Consider the following 18,918-nt stretch of genomic DNA (forward strand, 5'->3'; position numbering starts at 1 on the left):
ACAATGTTCATCACCTGTTTACAGGTAGGGACCGGTCGTCATTTATTCCCTGGCGGGGGTAGGGATGATGTTGGGGGGGGGAGGAAGGAGTCGGACGCTTTTGGCTGTGTCACAAGATATTTACTTGATCCCTAAGGCTCTGTAGTTTTTGAATGATCTCCCCCCATTGGCTGTCAATTTTCTATAGTCCCCTGTTATACTTTGTAAGCAACGACTGACTTCCCTTTCTGTTCTCCCCCGAAAACCGTGTGATCCCCAAAAGTTTGTATATTGAAATCCAAACAATTTCCACATACAACCGCGCACCAAATACGTGACAACACTACTGAAGAAAGTTCGCCATCCTTTCCGCATAGAATGACACGAAGGATCAAAGCTATATTTTTTTTTATAACGCATTCTTTATTTCATTAAAAAAAATCGTTTTTAAATACAGCTTACTTTTTATAAAAGCTCGTCCAAACCCTCTTAAAGCTTACAGCTGCATGATTACATTAAAGTCAACTTTTTTTCCATTATTTTCCTGGAATCCTTTGACTTTGCTTTTCTCTGATATCCATGTCATCTTCTGTAGAATAATACGAAAAAAATTATTTCTTGGCTACGGTATTTTGATTCCTTGACACTATTTTTACTGAAATTGAGTTACGTGATTGAATATGTTCGTGTCGAAAAATACATTTTATGCATCATGTAGGAGATATCATCGATACCAAGTCTTTGACGTTGTTGATAAGATGAGGTAAGTAGTCTTTATGCTCGCCTTTTTCATTCCTTCTGAGAGCTGTCGCATTTTCAGCATATCTGAACAAGTTTCTGGTAGATATATAGTGTACGGGGATGTATAAAGCACAATGATTTAACGACCGTGGGGCAAGGAAATGAGGACTTTGAAAGAGAAATTGTTTTCCATTAATGAACCACATTCATGTACAGTTTGTCAGTTTCGGGGCAAATTTTACAAACAGGAAAGTCGCCAAATGGCTCAAAATTCTCTCTATGCGTAAACCCTCACTTTCTAAACGAGGAAAAGTGAAAAAAAAAATTGTCAGCTTGCAGGCTATTGCGAGGATTACAAAAAATCTTGAAATCGAGGATTGCCCTTAACCTCGTTTTGAAATCGAGACAATAAACATGTCTTACGCATGCGCATAACCATAACCTACCTATTCATCATCTGAGGACCAGCCTCCCCACCCCCAGGATGACCACCCTGCCTCTTCTGAGTCAGTGCTAGCTCCACCATACTTCTTCTTTTTTCCTTTTCCTTTGCGGTACTTACGAGGTTTATAATAGCGGCGGTAGTAGTATGGTCACTGATGAACAAAAGATGGCGGAAACAAACTTATTCAGTATTACAGAGCTTTTCGAATGAGTTTCGTGAAACCAAAACCATGGTAACCACAAAAGCCAATCAGATTAAAGGAAAATTTGACAAGGAGAAGTCAAAGCAAAAACAAGCAAACCACCAGAATGGCGGGAAAACGCGGATGACCAAGTTTGAATCTAATTGGTTGAGAAGATGGCGCCAGTTTGCTGGACCAATCACAGAGCGAACTTGCTCAAAACCAAATCAATCGCAGACAACTTTCTATCTTGGCGAGGAAAGTTTTTATTGATTTGAATAGTTGTTCTTCGTAAAAACAACAATGCAAGTCTCGAGCCGCGAGGCCAACAAAGTCAAAGCAAATCCCAATTAATTATTAAGCCACGGCATCGTCTTGTAAAACTGAATAAATCTAAATTGCATTCATGTCTCACCTTAATAATTCCATGCCGAGTTTTTTCAGAAGCGAGTTTCTTTTCAGTGCTTTTGGATCTTCCAAAGGAGCGCCATGACAGTTAAAGGTGGCTACTACGAGCAAAACCACAATCACCAACAGAATCTCGCGTCCCATTTCATCCGGCGCTCTTACGGGAAAGTCTGCAGTCAACGATCACGAAAACTACAGGTGATGTGCTTCTTTCACACAGCAATCCGGGTTATAAAACGCTTGCTATGCAAAAATAGATCATAATTAAAAAAATGATATCAGAAAGTATGCCTAGAAACAAGGTTATTTGCTTAAACATCTGCATAAGTATCTAATATCAGCAGCTATTTTTACGAAGCAACTAAAAAAAAGGTTTGTTACGTTGCTAGTCGTTGATATGGGTGACAAATTGCATGTTACTATATAAATTTGTATTTCCACGACAACAAGTAAAAATGTTCGGTTTTAAAGACTAAAATTCGTAACTTGATTAACTGTCTTTTGATAACAAGCAAGTCCTGAAAAAGGAAATTGTGAGATATTTAGAATCTACAAGCTTTTTCCTTTGTCGAAACATCAAACGGCATAGCACTTCCTTGAAACTTTCATTGTGATAAAGTTTTGATTCAGCACTTATCATCTTTTTTGTCATTCTCCATTTTTTTTAGAATCGAATAAAATACTGACAGAAAAAACAAATAGTGTTTACAACGTCAAGTGTTTGAAGTACATGATGAAAATAAGATCCTGGGTCGGTATCGGTATATTTCCAGAGTGGTTTGGAAAGATCACAAAACTTGTAAATTTAAGTACAAAACAATTCATCTCAAGAAATTTTTATTATGAATATTATTAGACGTTAACCTACAAATACCAAAGTTAAAGTGATTATAAAGAAACGGGGTCACATTAGGTTAGAACGTTTAGGACAGTCCAGCTATAACAACACACTGAGACACAAAATCAAATGTCATTATATTAGCTTATGTATAAGAACTCAGACAAAGAACCATGAAGTGGTGTTTTTTAGGAAAAATACTGCAGTGTAATCGCGTTATATTAACATTTGCACAGGTTTTTCTTAAACAATACTGTTTGCAATAAATATCTCTATGCGAAATGCAATTTCCTAAAATAAAATCGCGTAATCGAGCGTGGGATCACATTTTACTGAATTAAGAGGGTCGAGAGCGTGGCACGAGTTTACCGGAAAATCACAGAGCGTAGCGAAGTCAAAAGAATGCAATCCCGATTACTACCGACGCTTAACAGAAGAAATTCAGTCGCTCTTTTTTTTACGAAGATATTTTTTGATTTCTTAACACACCATGTCCTAAGTCTCTTCGAGGCTGTGTTGTCATGGCTATATAGTAAGTATTGATTGCGGTAGAAATAATTGCTAGAATAATAACAAAATTAATTATGGTTACACACCAATCCTAACATTTTATTTGTCAGTAAACAAACTTTTTTTTTCCGAGTTTACTTCTTCGTAGCAACACAATAAGTGCTAACAATAGTTAGAATAACTATAGCAATGACTATTTTGTGGTCATAAATATAATATGATTGACTAATTATAGCATGTAACTTGAAATCTTGAATGGACACATTTGAAAATACTATTAATGATTATAATATTTATTCACAAAAGTAATTTGAAGGTAGATCGCGGAGATAATCGACGACACAGACGTTTAATAAAGGATATATATGAAATAAAACTTTGTAAAAATATCTGTAAAAAAAAAAAGTCGAGTCGCTACCCTGATCTCAGACATATTAAAAGAATGACCCCGCTGTAAAGCCCTTTGACATGACCTTGGTTTGCTTTTTAACTTTGGTTGAATTACCGTTAGACAAGACCCTTTTGCAGTCAAATGTTTGTAAGTGTATACATAAAAAACGGTTGTTAAGCCGGGCCAGCCTCCCTCATACCCCAGTAACTTCGTAAAAATATCTGTAAAAAAAGAAGTCGAGTCGCTACAGTGATCTCAGTGTTTCTTTGCTAGCCTCTCAACCTCAAATTGAACCACATTACATTACGTGATGTTTTTTGAGAAACTGCTCTTCATGTGGAAATATATTTTAAACAGTGATGTTAAAAAAACGTTCAAATCTTGATATGACACGTTCACGGTGCAGTTTTGCACCAATGATGCCCAAAGAACACTACTTCTTGGTTCTTTTTCTGAGTTCTTCTAGATCTTTCAGTTTCATTTAGTGTCTCGGCGGGTTGTTACGGCCAAACCGCTACACTTTCTAATCTTATTTGATCACGCCTTTTTATGGTCGTTGATAACCTTGGTATCTGTGGGCTAGCGTCCAAAAATTAAAAAAAAAAAACTTCTTTCACAAATTATCTTGCAGATTACGATCTTTTCAATGATATTAGTATCATCTCGTCAGCTGTTTTGCATGCACTTCAAATACTTGACGTTGTAAACGACGTTATTTTAATAAGCTGCCCTTTTTGTCCGTATTTTACTGTGAAAACAAACATGATTAAACTGAAGAAAAAGTCTTTAAGTCAAAATTTTGTCACAGTGGAATTTTTAATCAAACTGAACGTGTTGCATTTCGACTGAGGAAAAAGCTTGGAGTTTTTACTTAACAAATCTTTTTCAATTTCCTGTCTCAAGACCAGCCCCTTGTCAAAAATACAAATGAATTCATGAAACGTATTTATTCGAAATTGATGTTTTGACTTGTTGTCGTGGAAGTACAAATTGTTATATTTGAAATTAAGTGACTACTTCATCACCCATATCAACGGACAAGGACTTTAAAACGTTACTGACCCTTAACTGTCCACAACGTAAAATTAGCTATCGATATTTCATGCTTAAGCCCGTTACTGAACAAATAACATTGCTTTCTTGGCATACTTCTTGATATTAGTTTTTTTCGTTTTTTATAATGGTCTATTTTTGCCTAGCGAGCGCTCTATAAGTCGGACTGCTGAGTGAAAGAAGCATATCGCCTTTGGACTTCGTGATCGTTTGCCCGACTGCAGACTTTCCTGTAAGACTGCGGGATAAAATGGGACGCGAGATTCTGTTGGTGATTGTAATTCTGCTCGTAGTCGCCACCGTGAACTGCCATGGTGCTCCTTTGGAAGATCCCAATGCCCTGAAAAGGAACTCGCTACTGGAAAAGCTTGGTATGGGCTTATTTAGGTAAGACTTACATTCCAAGTTTAACAAGGCTAGTCAAATGCTTGCGCGAGACTTTGGGTCGAAATGTTTTATTTGGGTGACTCCCTCCACTCTCCAGTTCTTCGATAAAAAAAATTCGCGTTTTGCTTTGGAGTTAGGGTAAAAACGATAAGATATTTCAGTGTTACCGAAAGTAATCTAGGAATGCTTTGGTTTCGCTTTGCTTCGCGCTGTTTTTGGTTCAGAAAATTTACACATCCTCTCAAATAATCAGATTATAACTGTGGAAGGTTGTCTGGGATTCCTTGGTTTCGTTAAAGTTCTAATTCGTTCTGTGATTGGTCCAGAAAGCTCACGCCATCCTCTTAACCAATCAAATTCAAGCTCAAATCCGCCAACGACTTGTTCACCCGCATTTTTTCGCGCCCTTTAAACAGTCAACATTTTTTATTTACTTAGCGTTCTTCCTGAAATAGTTTCCCGGGTTTATTTCTACGAAACTCAATCGAAAAACGCCTTAAAAACCATGAGTTATTCCATCTTTTGTTTATCAGCGATCCATACTACTACCGCCGCTATTATAGACCACGCAAGTACCGCAAAAGAAAAGGGAAAAAAAGGAAGAAGAACTATGGAAGTAGCACAGACTCCGACGAGGCAGGGTGGTCTTCTTGGGGGTGGGGAGGTTGGGGCTGGTCCTCAGACGAGGAATAGGTGAGTAATAGATGTGCGCATGAGCGAGACGTGAACTAGGCCAATTGCTAGTTCTATCCCGTGATTTCTAAGCATCTATTTCAAAATGAGAGTAAGTGCAGACTGTTCTGTACGTTCTCCCTTTATCCTTATATAAATAGAACTCAAGTTTACGAGAAATGTTTTGCACCTGGCCTCGTTTTGAGAGTGAGGGTATTGAGGCCCTGCGCACTTAAGAATTTTCAAAAAGGTTTCTCAGTTTATAGAATCCCCTCAGACACATATGATTTATACATGCAGTTCGTTCACGGAGAACAGTTAACTCCCAGAGCCCCGTATGGGGCACTATATGCGACATATGTCCCTATACACCGCATATCTGCTAGAACTTACGTTATTATGGTTGTAGAATGAGACTGGCAAGCGAAAGTATTGCTCGCCTCAACACAAAGAATAGGCATCAAAATACATTTCATTCAACACAGGGCATTTATTGAAATTTCGACTCGAATCAAACTGCTATAAGCCTGGAGAACATTGATCTTTCATGTGTTTTCTTACAGACGAAGACGTGTTGACATCACCGGACCGCAAAGTACAAAGGTTTCAAGACAAGAAACGTAATTCTGTAACCATAATGTAATCGTGCGCTGGCAGACTTGGAAGAAAGGAATGGGAAGAGATTTTAACGGGGGTGAGCTGTAATTGGGAAATGCGCTTTTAACTAATAACAGCAATAATGTACAACAAAGATGAATAATTTTCCACGAAAATAAAGAAAGTACATGATCAATTGTGTTACAACGACGAATTAGATTAACACTTGCAAGCCCAGAAGCGATTAGTGCCTAATTTCTTATTGAAATATCCATCCATCGACGAAAGAGGAATGATGAGAAAACAAAAGGAACTATGAAAGATTCGTACTGAGTTTCAACCCAGTCTTCGCGTGGACAACAAGGACGTGTAGGGTGAAAATTTCCTTACCGGGGCAGAAGTCATTTTCATCAGGAGCAACAAATCATAAATGCGATTCAATTTTTCATATTAGTTTTGGTAAAGTTTGTTCAAACTGACTTATGTTTACGCGGATGGGCGCCCAGCATTTTGCAGTTTCTTGCTTAGCGCTTTTGCAGTAGATTTGATTGGCGCAAGTTTGCCAATTAATTTTGCGAAGACTGCCTCGTCAAATTAAATACCATAATTTAAAAAGTATCAAGCTGAAAACAAATTTCTCAGCAAGAAATAACATGGTCTGAAAAGCTTGCGCTAAAAAATTTCACATCACTTTGATTCAACAGCTTAAAAATTTGGCTAATTTTAACGATGTTTAAAAACCTTGGAAAATATAAAGCAAAATCCTCGGCCATACAGCAGGCTTGTCTTCCACAAAATTCAAATCTACATTTTGTTGACTGAAGCTGCAGCTGGTCATATTCGGCCAATATTCGGCCAAAGGAAGGATGTTTTCTGAACTTTTGTTTCTTTCATTTACCCACATGCATTTTGCACTATCACTTTTAATTTTTTCCTTACTTGATATCCCTGTGAGCTGAACTGAACCGAACCGAATAAGTACCCCAGGTAACCCAGGTCATGAAAAGTATTTCTCTTAGGAAACATCCTCACATAGAATAAGTAAAAAAAGAAAAGAAGTTAAACAGTCTGGTTTTCGGCTTTCATAAGTGTAATACATCACAAAAAGATTCGAAGTGGACACTTATGGAACCCTTTTAAATAGCCATTTTAAAGGATATTACAAGTAGAGGAAAACAGTTTGTCTTTCAAAAGATATCGAGAACTTGCTTCCAAACTGTCAATTGCAGATGACATTTCCTCTTAGCTCGGAACAATATAAGTAATATTTTTACTTTTCTTAATTGTCTCTTCAGCGCCTCTGTGGCAACGTTTAATAAGGATTGTCTATGCTCTGTTCAGGTTTTTGATCTAAACTCGATTAAAAAATTCTGGAACAGTTTTTATTTCGTATGGCAGAAACTTATCTTAGTTAAATACACCTTTAAACATTTGCATTTACGCAATTTTTTTTCCAAATTTCGCTCGAGTTTAAATTCGCATTTCAGTATGAACTGTTTCACTCTGGAAATCGAGTCGAGAGATGTAGCATAATTTTACTGTTAAATTTTTACTAAAAGGGAGATAAATATTACAAAACATCAAAAAAAAAAAACAAAAAAAACTAGAATGCATTTTTAAAAGTCGCAGGGGTTTCGGTGAAATTTAGTCGTGAATTTGTTTCAGAAATATTTCTTAATTTACATAACAAAATCGGCAAGGTGTTAAAAAGTGAATGATCCAGAATTTCATTGGTAAAATGTGTAAAAAAGGGTTGGTTGATTGAAAATTCACAGAGTATAGGGTACACTGAAACTCGATTTAAAACTGCGAATTAATGATTAGTGACGATAGAAATTCAAACCAGGAGAACATAAGGAATTCCCTCCATTATGTTCTCTTTTACAAACTAATTGACTTCATATGGGGAACTGAGGAAATGTTTTCCTATCAGACCCGTTTGACAAGACTGCTTTTTCGCATTAAATTTGGTGCGAGTTTCAATTTATTCAGTCATATTACCTTAAATATTTCGGTCTTTTTTAGTACCCTACTTCGGTCGGTTTAACAAAAAATTTGGAAAATAGCACCGTTTTCAAATAGTTTGCCGTAAAATCGCTTCAAGGCTGCATTTGATATCCAAGCTATCGGCGTAAGTTTTTGCGTCATCTGTTTATCTCTATTATCTTCAAGTCGGAATCTCTTCTTTTTGTCCGAAATCTAGTCATTTTCATATTTCAGCCTTAAAAAAAGAGCTTTGTTTCTGCCCTTAATAATCCCGGAAGGCATATGTTTTTAAGTCTAACGACTCGATTCGTTAACTCAGACAAGGAAAAATCAAGCAATAAGAGAGCTCAATCAGACTGAAACACAAAATTGTTAAAAGCAAAGTGAGTCTTGTCTTAAACGGCAAACTAATGAAACGAAAACAGAGCAAATAACATGAAACGTTGTCGGGCAGTTGCAATAAACCTTTGTACACAAAAGACAGAAGAAAAATGAATTCATGACAGATTTAAATTACTCAGTAGAATTGATAATCGCTCCATTTACATTTTTTTTTTTTTTCATAAAATTGTAACGTGAATTTTTCATCACAATCAGATAGGAACGAGCCACATTAATTTTGAAGGTCAACTAAAGAAATGGTTCATGGCAGTTACCAAAGCCGGCACAAAAATTATATAGGTCCTGTTTAACTAAACAGTTTGAGGAATTGAGTTGAGTATTCCCGAACCGGGAGAGCTGGGAATTTTTTACTGCTGAATGATTGAGTCTCAAGGCAGGCTTTGCTGAAGCGCTTCGCGAAACGCATTTTTATCAGCTTCATTTGATGAACATGACCTGGGCGGAGAAAACTTTGAAATTCTCCCTAGAAAAAGATCTAAAGGACTTGACACCACTGTCGAAAGTAAACGACAACTTTAAGTCTGTGAGTCCAAAACCGCTTGAAATGATTCCATTGATTCGCCTCTCGTAAAATAAAATATTAAAGAGTTAAATTAATTCAAAACATTGTCCACACTTCACAAAATACAAACCCATTCCTGTTAAACAGGAACATTTCGGGATACCCCTTTGAGTGCAACTTGAGAATTGCATAAAACAAACCGGCTCTCAATTTTAATAAGAGAGAAAGGCTTAGGGTAAATAAACGATTTGCGCAAACAGCAAGTTTTCCATTTTAATGCAATGTTTTCTTTAAAAGCATCCCGTAGCATCAATTTCTAAGATTTGACAGCTTAACCTACCTTTGTAAATACTTAATACATGTAGCAAAATGAACAAGACTAAACTTGACCTCGCATGAATGGCTTGTTAAAATTATCCGCATATTATTATGTAGATACTGATGAAATACCAGGATTTCTCCTTTTACTAAAAAATTATATCTTTACCGCGCGCAGTGAAGATACTATTTTTTATCTTTCACGTGTGAGGATATTGGTGTGGCCATGGTTACCAACATAATTACCCAATTGCTGTTTCGAAAATGAATTAAAAAAGTTGTCTTTTATGTGGAAATTTCATCAGTATCTATATAATAAACAGAACATTACATTCGCTGCGCTCACTCGTGAGAGATACTTTCAGCACGAGAAGATAAAATTCGTATCCCCAAGCGGCCATGTAATATCCTCTCTATATATTCCATGTAATAATAACCTAATTCAATATTTACATGGTGCGCTTTAGCCTCAAAAACTTATTTAAAGGTTTCCTTCCTTCGTCGATGTAACCAAAGTGGCGCCAATATCCGCGCTTAATTTGCACATGAGTCAAATTGATCTTAGCATAAAAGTTCATCCCAGAAAAACTGAAGGGTGTTTTAAAGTTTAAGTAAAGAAACCCTTGCTCGATAAACGAACTAAATGTAAAGGTTGTCGTTTAAGTGTCGCATTTCTATAATACTGTAGACAAAACAGGTTCCGGAGTTTGCTTATGAACAGCGAATATTCTCTTTGCCTGAATTGCGTTGCGCTTCTTAAAAATCTTCTTAAAGCCCTCCCAGTAATTTGAACTTCGAAAGGCGTAGAGTACTGGGTTTAGACATGAACTAGAAGTGACGAGAAATTCAAACACTCGCAATAACATAGAAAAGGTTTCTTCATCGGCAACTAGTTTGTTTCGATCTTGTAAAGCGATATACAAAATAAAAATACCATATGGTAAATAACAGACATAGAAGGCTGCAGTAACGCCAATTAATAACTTAGCTAGCTTTTGTTTCGTCTGGTGATCACTGCTTCCAGAAGGCGCGCTTGAACAAATGGTGTTCTTGAAAAACAGTCCACGAATTATTTGAAAATAACAATACGCAAGAATGACAAAGGGTACACATCCCAAGAATATAACAGTGCAAACCACATGAACCCTCAGAGAAGAGGCGATCTGTAAGCTAAAAAGGCACACACACCGGCCATATCTCTCATTGTACTTGTTCTGAGAAAAGTCTGGAAGGCTTATTAAGATCGCGGCAATCCAGACAATAGCGATAACGTATTTAACACGTTCCCTGGTAAGGCGTAATTCTGACTGCATTGGTTTCATTAGCGCATGATACCTTTCCGTAGCAAGAATTGTAAGTGTGAGGACCGAAGTAGCGATCGCGACACTTATAATTGCATTGCCTGTGAAAATTTTGCAAATGTAGTCACCAGCGGTCCCTTTGGGATGAATCGGGTAAAAGGCGAAGCTGTAAGTCCTGGGACACCACAACAGCGTGAATACATCGCTAACAGCCAAGTTTACGAGGAGAAAATTTGTAGTTGTATGCATGGATCTTGTCCGGTACACCACAGTGATGACTAAACAGTTTCCAATGAGTCCAATAAACAAGACGAAACCATAGAGTACAGCAAAGACAATATCCACAATTTCGACGGAATACTTTTTGAAGTCAGAAATTGGAACCACGGCAGTTTCGTTGATTGACATTTTGCTGCCTTAAAAATGGGTTACTTCGTGAGGTTTGTTCCGGGAAATTGGTGACTGACCTCGCTCGCTGTAGCATAAAATTTTCTTCTGCCAAAAATTAACATCGATTCAGGATGAAATTGGATTAAACATGACAGCTCCCGGAGACACCTATTGACCTCATTATGTTTCCGCAACAGCTGTGTTTGGACCGGAGGCCAATTGAAACAATTATTTCCTTTGCAAGAGAACAATGCCTTATATAATAGGAATACATCTGTCAATGTTGCTTGATTTACATGGTCTAAAGTTCTACCTCAAGAAAGAATAAATTAACTCCACACATTGCTTGAAAATATTAACTCCACAGTTTTCATCATTTTGCAGTGGACTTGGCATTTGGGTTAACTGTTGCTCAGTTAACTCAATTGTTGGAGGGATAACATTAACCTGGTAATCGTCTTCTTTAACTAACAGTGCACCCTCTAGATCCATCCCAAAGTTTTCAATTTCTTCTGATGAAAGTGCAGTGTGCCCAGAATGCATGTTCTCTAACATTCCCTTTTCCCACATCTGTAAGGGTGATTGGTTCTTTTCACTTGAAACTGGGTGATTGTTCATTTGCTGAATAAACTCATTCAAAGATCTATTCATCCTGGGAATAAAGACATGGTGAGGGCTGAATAAATGAACATCATCCGATATGTCAAGTATGCTTTCATCTTCCATTGCCTCAAAAATGCGTGCATAAAAGGCGAGCACCCCAGAGTAAACATCTCGATGAGCTCTTTCAACTCTGGAGTTGTGCACTGAGGATCCAGTGATTATGCTTCCTGTGCCTTCTCCACGGTGTTCAATCATGTATTGGCCAACATAAAAGTTTTCCATTCCATAGTCACAGCGAACACGTGAAGGTAGTCCCCACTGTTCCAGCCCATTTTGGAACAAAGAGAGCTCTGTATCAGCCTTGTTGTTGTTGCAGCATGAAACATAAACTAACAAGCTGGTTTTGCCATCAATGCAAACATGAGTGATCAGTTTGTATCGTATAAGCTTGTGCCCAGAATCTATATGCCAAAGGCTGTTAGGTGTTTGAACAAAATATTTTCTGCTCTGAATTGTTATTCTCTATCGCAAAGCAGTGCCAATGGGATCAACGCGGCGTAAGCACTCACTAACTCTCCATCTTTGAATTCGTAAACCACGGCTTCTCGATGCACCAATGAACCTCCTACATCCCATATTAGGGGTGAGGGGACCTTCACGTGAGTTACCTCTTACACTTGCATAAATCTGATCTATTTCATAATCTGTTAGCTGAATGTATAGAGCGTTGGACTGTTGTGCCAGAGGTCGAGGGTTCGAGCCCCGGCCGGACCAACACTCAAGGTCTTAAAATAATTGAGAAGAATTTGCCATCTTTCTATAACATCAAGAAATGGTTAAATATTCTAGTCTTCTCGGATAGGGACGAATAAATGGAGGTCCCGTCTCCTGCAGGGTTGGGGTAAGAGACGTTAATTTCCCACACACGAGATTACTGTGTGATGGATGTCCTCCCCTGGGGTGGGATGGGTGGGAAGGTGAGACCGATAGACTGAAGCGGCTGCCAGAGGCGCCTGATATGCTGACGTCTCTTCTCAACCTTACACTGCGCCCATAATTCAGCCTCTTGGCTGCAAGTGGTCAGATATAAACTATATTCGCATTTAATAACGTTCAAATTCATCACTAAGCCCAAACTCCATGCGCCTTCGCTGGATGGTAGAAACACTCACCAGCGGCATATTTGCTATTTTTTTCCAAGAGAAAAAAAAGTGAGCGCAAGTGTTCGAGCTGGTCCCTAGAGATGTCAAAACGTCTCCGTCCAGGTCCAAACTGCGCTGTTGTCACAGATGTCGAATAAGCAGTGCCCTGATCAGAATTTTCAGCCTGCTGTCTACTCTCTATCTCGGCTGGCAACATGTTAATCATTTGAGCCACAAACTCGTTTAACTTCTGAAGGGGTGCTTGTAATGTACTTGCTGTTAAACCTGTTGGGTTGGGGTCACCTCTTTCCAAATTAACAATTTACAAAGACAAAGTCCCTCTGGCATCTAGCAGATGATGTCTTCCTTCAACTAAAGCATCGGTTGTTAAATTTCCATTCGCAGGAGTCAGGAAAAGCCGAAACACTGCCTTCAAATTTTGCAGAAAAGTACGAAAACCTCGCTCATTTCTCTCTCTCGAAAAACTACGTTCCTGGCCGCTATCTTGGAATTATTCTCAGGGGTTATGGGATTCAACTCAGCCCGCAGTGAGATATGGGATTTGCTGAGAAATTCGTGCATGTAAGAAAAAATAATCGAAGAAAGGAATGAAGAAAAATGAGACAGGTAAAATTAATTCCAGACTTAAAAGAAGTAAAAAAATAAGATGTCAAATATGTAAAAATAATTTGAAGAGTGGATATAATTATTTATAAGACACCACAAAAATAACTGAACGAAAAGTTTTATTAATTCTGTATTAGTCAAAATAATTAATGTAATTTTGACCAGAACGGGCCCCCATAATATCAGTGATACAGTCATACAAACATCAAAAATGAGCCCGATAAATTCGCACGAGCTACAAAGAAGACACTAGAATGGATCATATACAACATTATAGGTTACCTAAATCCAACATAGCGTCTAGTAACGATAGATTTACGTTCGACATCGTGCATGAGCTGCGTTTTGGAAACGAGCTTAACGAGGAACTTTGCTGCAGATGTATCTTTACAAATCTTCAACAATCACTAGATCTCTCGTTAAGGTGTGATTAGAAATTCTAGTCGCCAATTTGGCGACTAATTTTCAGGATTTGGTCACCATAGTGAAAAATTTAGTCGCATTGGCGCCTGTATTAGGCGAAATTTTACCCCTTGTGATCAACACTCATCCCCAACAATGTTAGATGGGAGAAATTGGTGTTACATCAGAATTGCACCTGCCTTCTGCATAACGCGCCAGCTTGATAGGGAGAGTTTTAATTGTTGCCTCTCTCACACAAAATGCTAGTAAATGAAACACAAATTAGTTTCGCACTATGCCCGTCTAGTTTTTTTATTAATTTTTTTTTTTGTGCAGAATTTCAGACTGAAACTCCTCAACAGGAAATCTTTTATTTTCTGCACTTATTGTGCAATTTTGGAATTACTCTCAACCCAAACTTACAGTAAGAACAATATAGACTCAGGATGCAACGTTCAACATTATTGTGATATCGTTCAGTTTCTTAAATCCTTTAAAAAGCTTTAAACAAGCCTCCCGTGAGGACATTCAAATTCAGTTTTGACGGAACACGGAATGAAATTGGTTATTTGAAAATACTAGCGACTTATTTTTGTTAAAAATCCTTTGGTATAAAATTCTGAGTGAATTATAAAAGGAAAAAAGGCAAAACTTCCGGTAACTCTTAAAAGAAAGGGGAGAAGAGCATTAAAAAAGATCGGAAATTTTTCTACCTGTTAAAACACTCAAATATATTTTGTTCATCAGAGAGCGAAATATTAGATGCTTTTCTTTTGAAATAAAATATAGCCACCCACAAATTTGATCAATTTTGCATGAAATAACACTCAAAGTGATAAACAAAGACGAAATGAAGGAGACATTTTTGCTTGAGAAAGGCAAAAACTTATGCTTTAAAGATGAAAAAAGGACAGTTTCAAACGAATGCGAAATATTCCATCTGTAAAGACGCTCTTGGCCTAGTTTTGTTTCTTTGAAAATAAACCGATACAAATATAAAAGAAAAATAAAGATAAGTAAGACCGATAGCAGACATCACTGTGCGAAAGTTATAGTACAACAAGTTATCAATTTAGAATAACATAAAGAGCGGCAAATGGAAATATGAAGCAAATAAGAAGCAAAAGCACAGCCCAGACGCAAAAAAAAGACAAAATCTTCCAAAAGGTCGCGGCAAACTCTTCACTCTGTAGTTCGCACGCAAAATTCCACCTGCTATAAGAAAACAAAGCTGTTATAACCAAACTTCTTTCACCCAAGTCACTTTAAATTTCCAACGCAATAACCTGTTAAAAAGTGACGCAGGTTTGAAATTACAGAATCCAAATTACCTCAGTTCCTTCACAACCTAAGTTTCCAATTGCTCTTCTTCAAATATATCATATTTGAAAGCGTAGCATGTATTGTGCATGGCTCTTTGAAGATCTCCTCAAAAATTCCCAACGAAGGTTTAATTAGAGACATAGCGCTACCTCATTACACAGAACAAACATTCGTCAAGGATAAAATAATGATTAGCAAAAAAAGCGCTTTTCACTTGACTAGTCACAAAAACACCGACGGAGATACTCTTAAAACAGAAATCAAATATGGAAATATTCGTAGTCACTTATTTCTACACAGAAAAAACAAATGGTTTTCTCTATTATGAAACTTTTACTCATGTGGCAATAGAAATGACATTTTGGCCTAATTGTTTCCAAACACGCAACTCGCACATCACGACAAAATTAGGGCAAGTTTATCTTAGACAACGGTGCTTTTAGATCTTAAATTGTTTTTATTTTTTCTGGTCATTACACTTATTAAAATGGATTGCTGCGGTACTTCTTGAAAAGCGCGCTACGGAAGGATTGTTTTAATGCTGACAATGATCCTATTGCGTCACAGGTAACCCATTCAAGCAGATTGCGGAAGTACCTCTGTGAGCCTTCAGCTCTGAGATGGTTGATATTGCGCAACAGATTTAGAATGGGAAAACAGTTGCATTCAGATACGAAAAATGGAGGGGATGGAAAAAAAGGCCACTGAAAAACCACATGACAAAGATACTACAATTGAAGTGAAGTGAGTCTTTTTTTCAGAGCTGAGTTTTCGACATGTTTTCATTTCTACTGACAAACGTTTTTCCCTTACAAATCCTTATATTTCTTATTAAAATTCAATCTACACACGTTACAGTTTGGGACAATTTTACAGGACACATTTGTCAAGAAAAAGCTTCCTAGTATTTGGATTTTACCCTGGTTCCTGTTAGCCAGGGTTAATTTTTTTACTTCTTAACTTTCCCTTCTAAGAAAGCAATCATCACTTTACAATAAAACTATTTGGGTCACGATTCGTGCTGCATTTCATTAGTAATCTTACAGAAAGTTCTTCTAAAATTCAATTCTCAAAATAGATAAATTTAGGTAAAATCACCTCTTAGCTGCAAGATACATCAATGTCAGCAGATTGTCCTGTGCAAAGCCCATTTCAAAACTCTCTCATAAATAAGTATACATCATTGATAAAAACCAAATCATTTGTTATTTGTACAACACTTCCTTGAATCCAAGAAATGACCATCTCAACCTATTGCTTTATGTAAATTTAACTTCATTGGCAGTTTGTATCAATGATAACCACTTGTCCACCAGTGTGTTTAAGCAAACTAGTTAGTTATTAATGTTGGTGGTGCAAATAAAGTTAGTTTGCAAGAAGTCCTCACAAAGTGTCACCATGTTATGTTCAAGATATAAACTATGTTAGTGATGCTATCACTGTAATCTGTATAAACAATGGAAAACAGTTCTCCTTTCAATTGCAAAACACTATCCCAAAAAAAGGTTAATATGGTCAAGTTTCAAAACCAAATTCTTCTGTCCAATTTACAAGAATATGTCTGACAATCAGAAAGGGAAATTTCTAATTAAATTTTAGGAGCTATGGAGTTAGTGAATTTGTTCAACAGTGTTCAAGAAATCACCTTTTGTATCCAAGAAGCAACCATTTCAGCAACTTCTTCTGATGATTCAAGTACAAATGCATGATCAAACTTCTTATCACATAGATAAATTTCTCCTTTAGGAAACCTCTCTTTCACGTCCTCATAGTAAGAGACTGGGACCCATTTATCAGTTGTTCCATAATAGAAGATCAATTTCTCCAAATTTGTTTCAATTACCTATCAAAGCACGCACAAATTTATCATAAGAAGAAAAGAATGCAAAGAATATAACATATACTAACAGTTGGCAAACAGCTATCATCAATCCTTTTCATGCCCGTGGCACATAGGGCCTTCACATAGCTTTTCCACTTTGAAATAGTTAATTCACTCTGCTTCTGGTTTCTGTAATAATTATTTTTTTTAAGGGAGAAGGTTATCAGCCCTCTGCCCAACCCCCACCCTGGAGGGCCAGTGGGATCACTCTTCATCTGGCCCCTACCTTTTGACCTGTTTCGCATGGGTGTCCCTGCCAGGAGTGCAAGACTCCAGCCTACATAGCTCTAGGGGTCACTGGGGAATGCAAGCCACCCCACCACGACAAGGTGGCAATCCCAATCGAGGCAGGCAAGCAGCTATGGTCGCAACTTAACCCTTTCACTGCCAAGGTCTCATTAGCAATTCTCCTTACTGTCTGCTATACAGTTCTTATGATGTTAGTTTGGAGAATTTGGTATTGGATCGACTGATAATCCCCTGATTTTCTTTTTTCCTTTTGTCTGCTTGATATTGCATTGACAATAAAAGGAGAAACTCTGTTTTGGTCACTCATGAGATACTCCAAAATGGATACTCCAAATTCAGGTTTCTGAGTCAGGATTGGAACCTATCATTACTTTTTGGTAAATAAGGATATGAAAAATAATAATAGGTCCCAGTCCTTACTCAGAAACATGATTTTAGAGTATCCTTATAAGAAATGACCACGCAGCTATTGGGCAACTATTCAAAGGAAAGTATCTCTGAACAGTATTTGAAAATGTCATACTGACCTTTTATACCCGTACATTAGTATGCATATTCTCCATACTGTTCTCTATACACATTTCCTAAGGTGCTTACAAGAAGAATTTGTTTAACAACCAAGAGCTGCTTTAATTGATGATCATTTGCTTTATTCTCCTACCTTATTGTTTTATTCAGGGGTGATGTCGTGAGGAGAGTTTCAATGTTAATCACTCTTATGGATAAAAGAGTTTGCTTCATTTTGTGTACTACCCGTACCGCCTCCCAGTTAGCTCAATGGATAGAGCGCTGGACTGTTGTGCGGAGATGTTTTCATTTCTACGGACAAACGTTTTTCCCTTACAAATCCTTATATTTCTTATTAAAATTCAAACTACACACTTTACAGTTTGGGACAATTTTACAGGACACATTTGTCAAGAAAAAGCTTCCTAGTATTTGGATTTTACCCTGGTTCCTGTTAGCCAGGGTTAATTTTTTTACTTCTTAACTTTCCCTTCTAAGAAAGCAATCATCACTTTACAATAAAACTATTTGGGTCACGATTCTTGCTGCATTTCATTAGTAATCTTACAGAAAGTTCTTCTAAAATTCAATTCTCAAAATAGATAAATTTATGTAAAATCACCTCTTATCTGCAAGATACATCAATGTCAGCAGATTGTCCCATGCAAAACCCATTTCAAAACTCTCTCATAAATAAGTATACATCATTGATAAAAACCAAATCATTTGTTATTTGTACAACACTTCCTTGAATCCAAGAAATGACCATCTCAACCTATTGCTTTATGTAAATTTAACTTCATTGGCAGTTTGTATCAATGATAACCACTTGTCCGCCAGTGTGTTGAAGCAAACTAGTTAGTTATTAATGTTGGTGGTGCAAATAAAGTTAGATTGCAAGAAGTCCTCACAAAGTGTCACCATGTTATGTCCAAGATATAAACTATGTTAGTGATGCTATCACTGTAATCTGTATAAACAATGGAAAACAGTTCTCCTTTCAATTGCAAAACACTATCCCAAAAAAAGGTTAATATGGTCAAGTTTCAAAACCAAATTCTTCTGTCCAATTTACAAGAATA

General features: G+C 37.2%; 1 protein-coding gene and 2 long non-coding RNA genes across 3 annotated transcripts; 1 reads left to right on the top strand and 2 right to left on the bottom strand.

Annotated features, from left to right (window-relative positions):
* Window positions 1–386: 386 nt before the first annotated feature.
* On the bottom strand, window positions 387–17,303 carry LOC148739967 (uncharacterized). The gene is made up of 4 exons (XR_015996395.1): window positions 17,107–17,303; window positions 1,762–1,997; window positions 1,167–1,316; window positions 387–568 (listed from the first exon to the last, which is right to left on the bottom strand). It is a non-coding gene; the product is annotated as an uncharacterized LOC148739967 (long non-coding RNA).
* On the top strand, window positions 4,443–6,398 carry LOC148739968 (uncharacterized). Its single transcript, XR_015996394.1, has 3 exons — window positions 4,443–4,933; window positions 5,467–5,626; window positions 6,169–6,398. It is a non-coding gene; the product is annotated as an uncharacterized LOC148739968 (long non-coding RNA).
* Window positions 9,352–11,300, bottom strand: LOC148739969 (galanin receptor 2a-like). Its single transcript, XM_088747994.1, has one exon. It carries the CDS (start codon window positions 11,117–11,119, stop codon window positions 10,085–10,087), a length of 1,035 nt encoding a protein of 344 aa, XP_088604120.1. The 5' UTR covers window positions 11,120–11,300; the 3' UTR covers window positions 9,352–10,084.
* Window positions 17,304–18,918: the final 1,615 nt, after the last annotated feature.

This window comes from Stylophora pistillata, chromosome 2 (assembly GCF_964205215.1).
Source record: "Stylophora pistillata chromosome 2, jaStyPist1.2, whole genome shotgun sequence".
In the NCBI taxonomy this organism is placed as follows: domain Eukaryota; kingdom Metazoa; phylum Cnidaria; class Anthozoa; order Scleractinia; family Pocilloporidae; genus Stylophora; species Stylophora pistillata.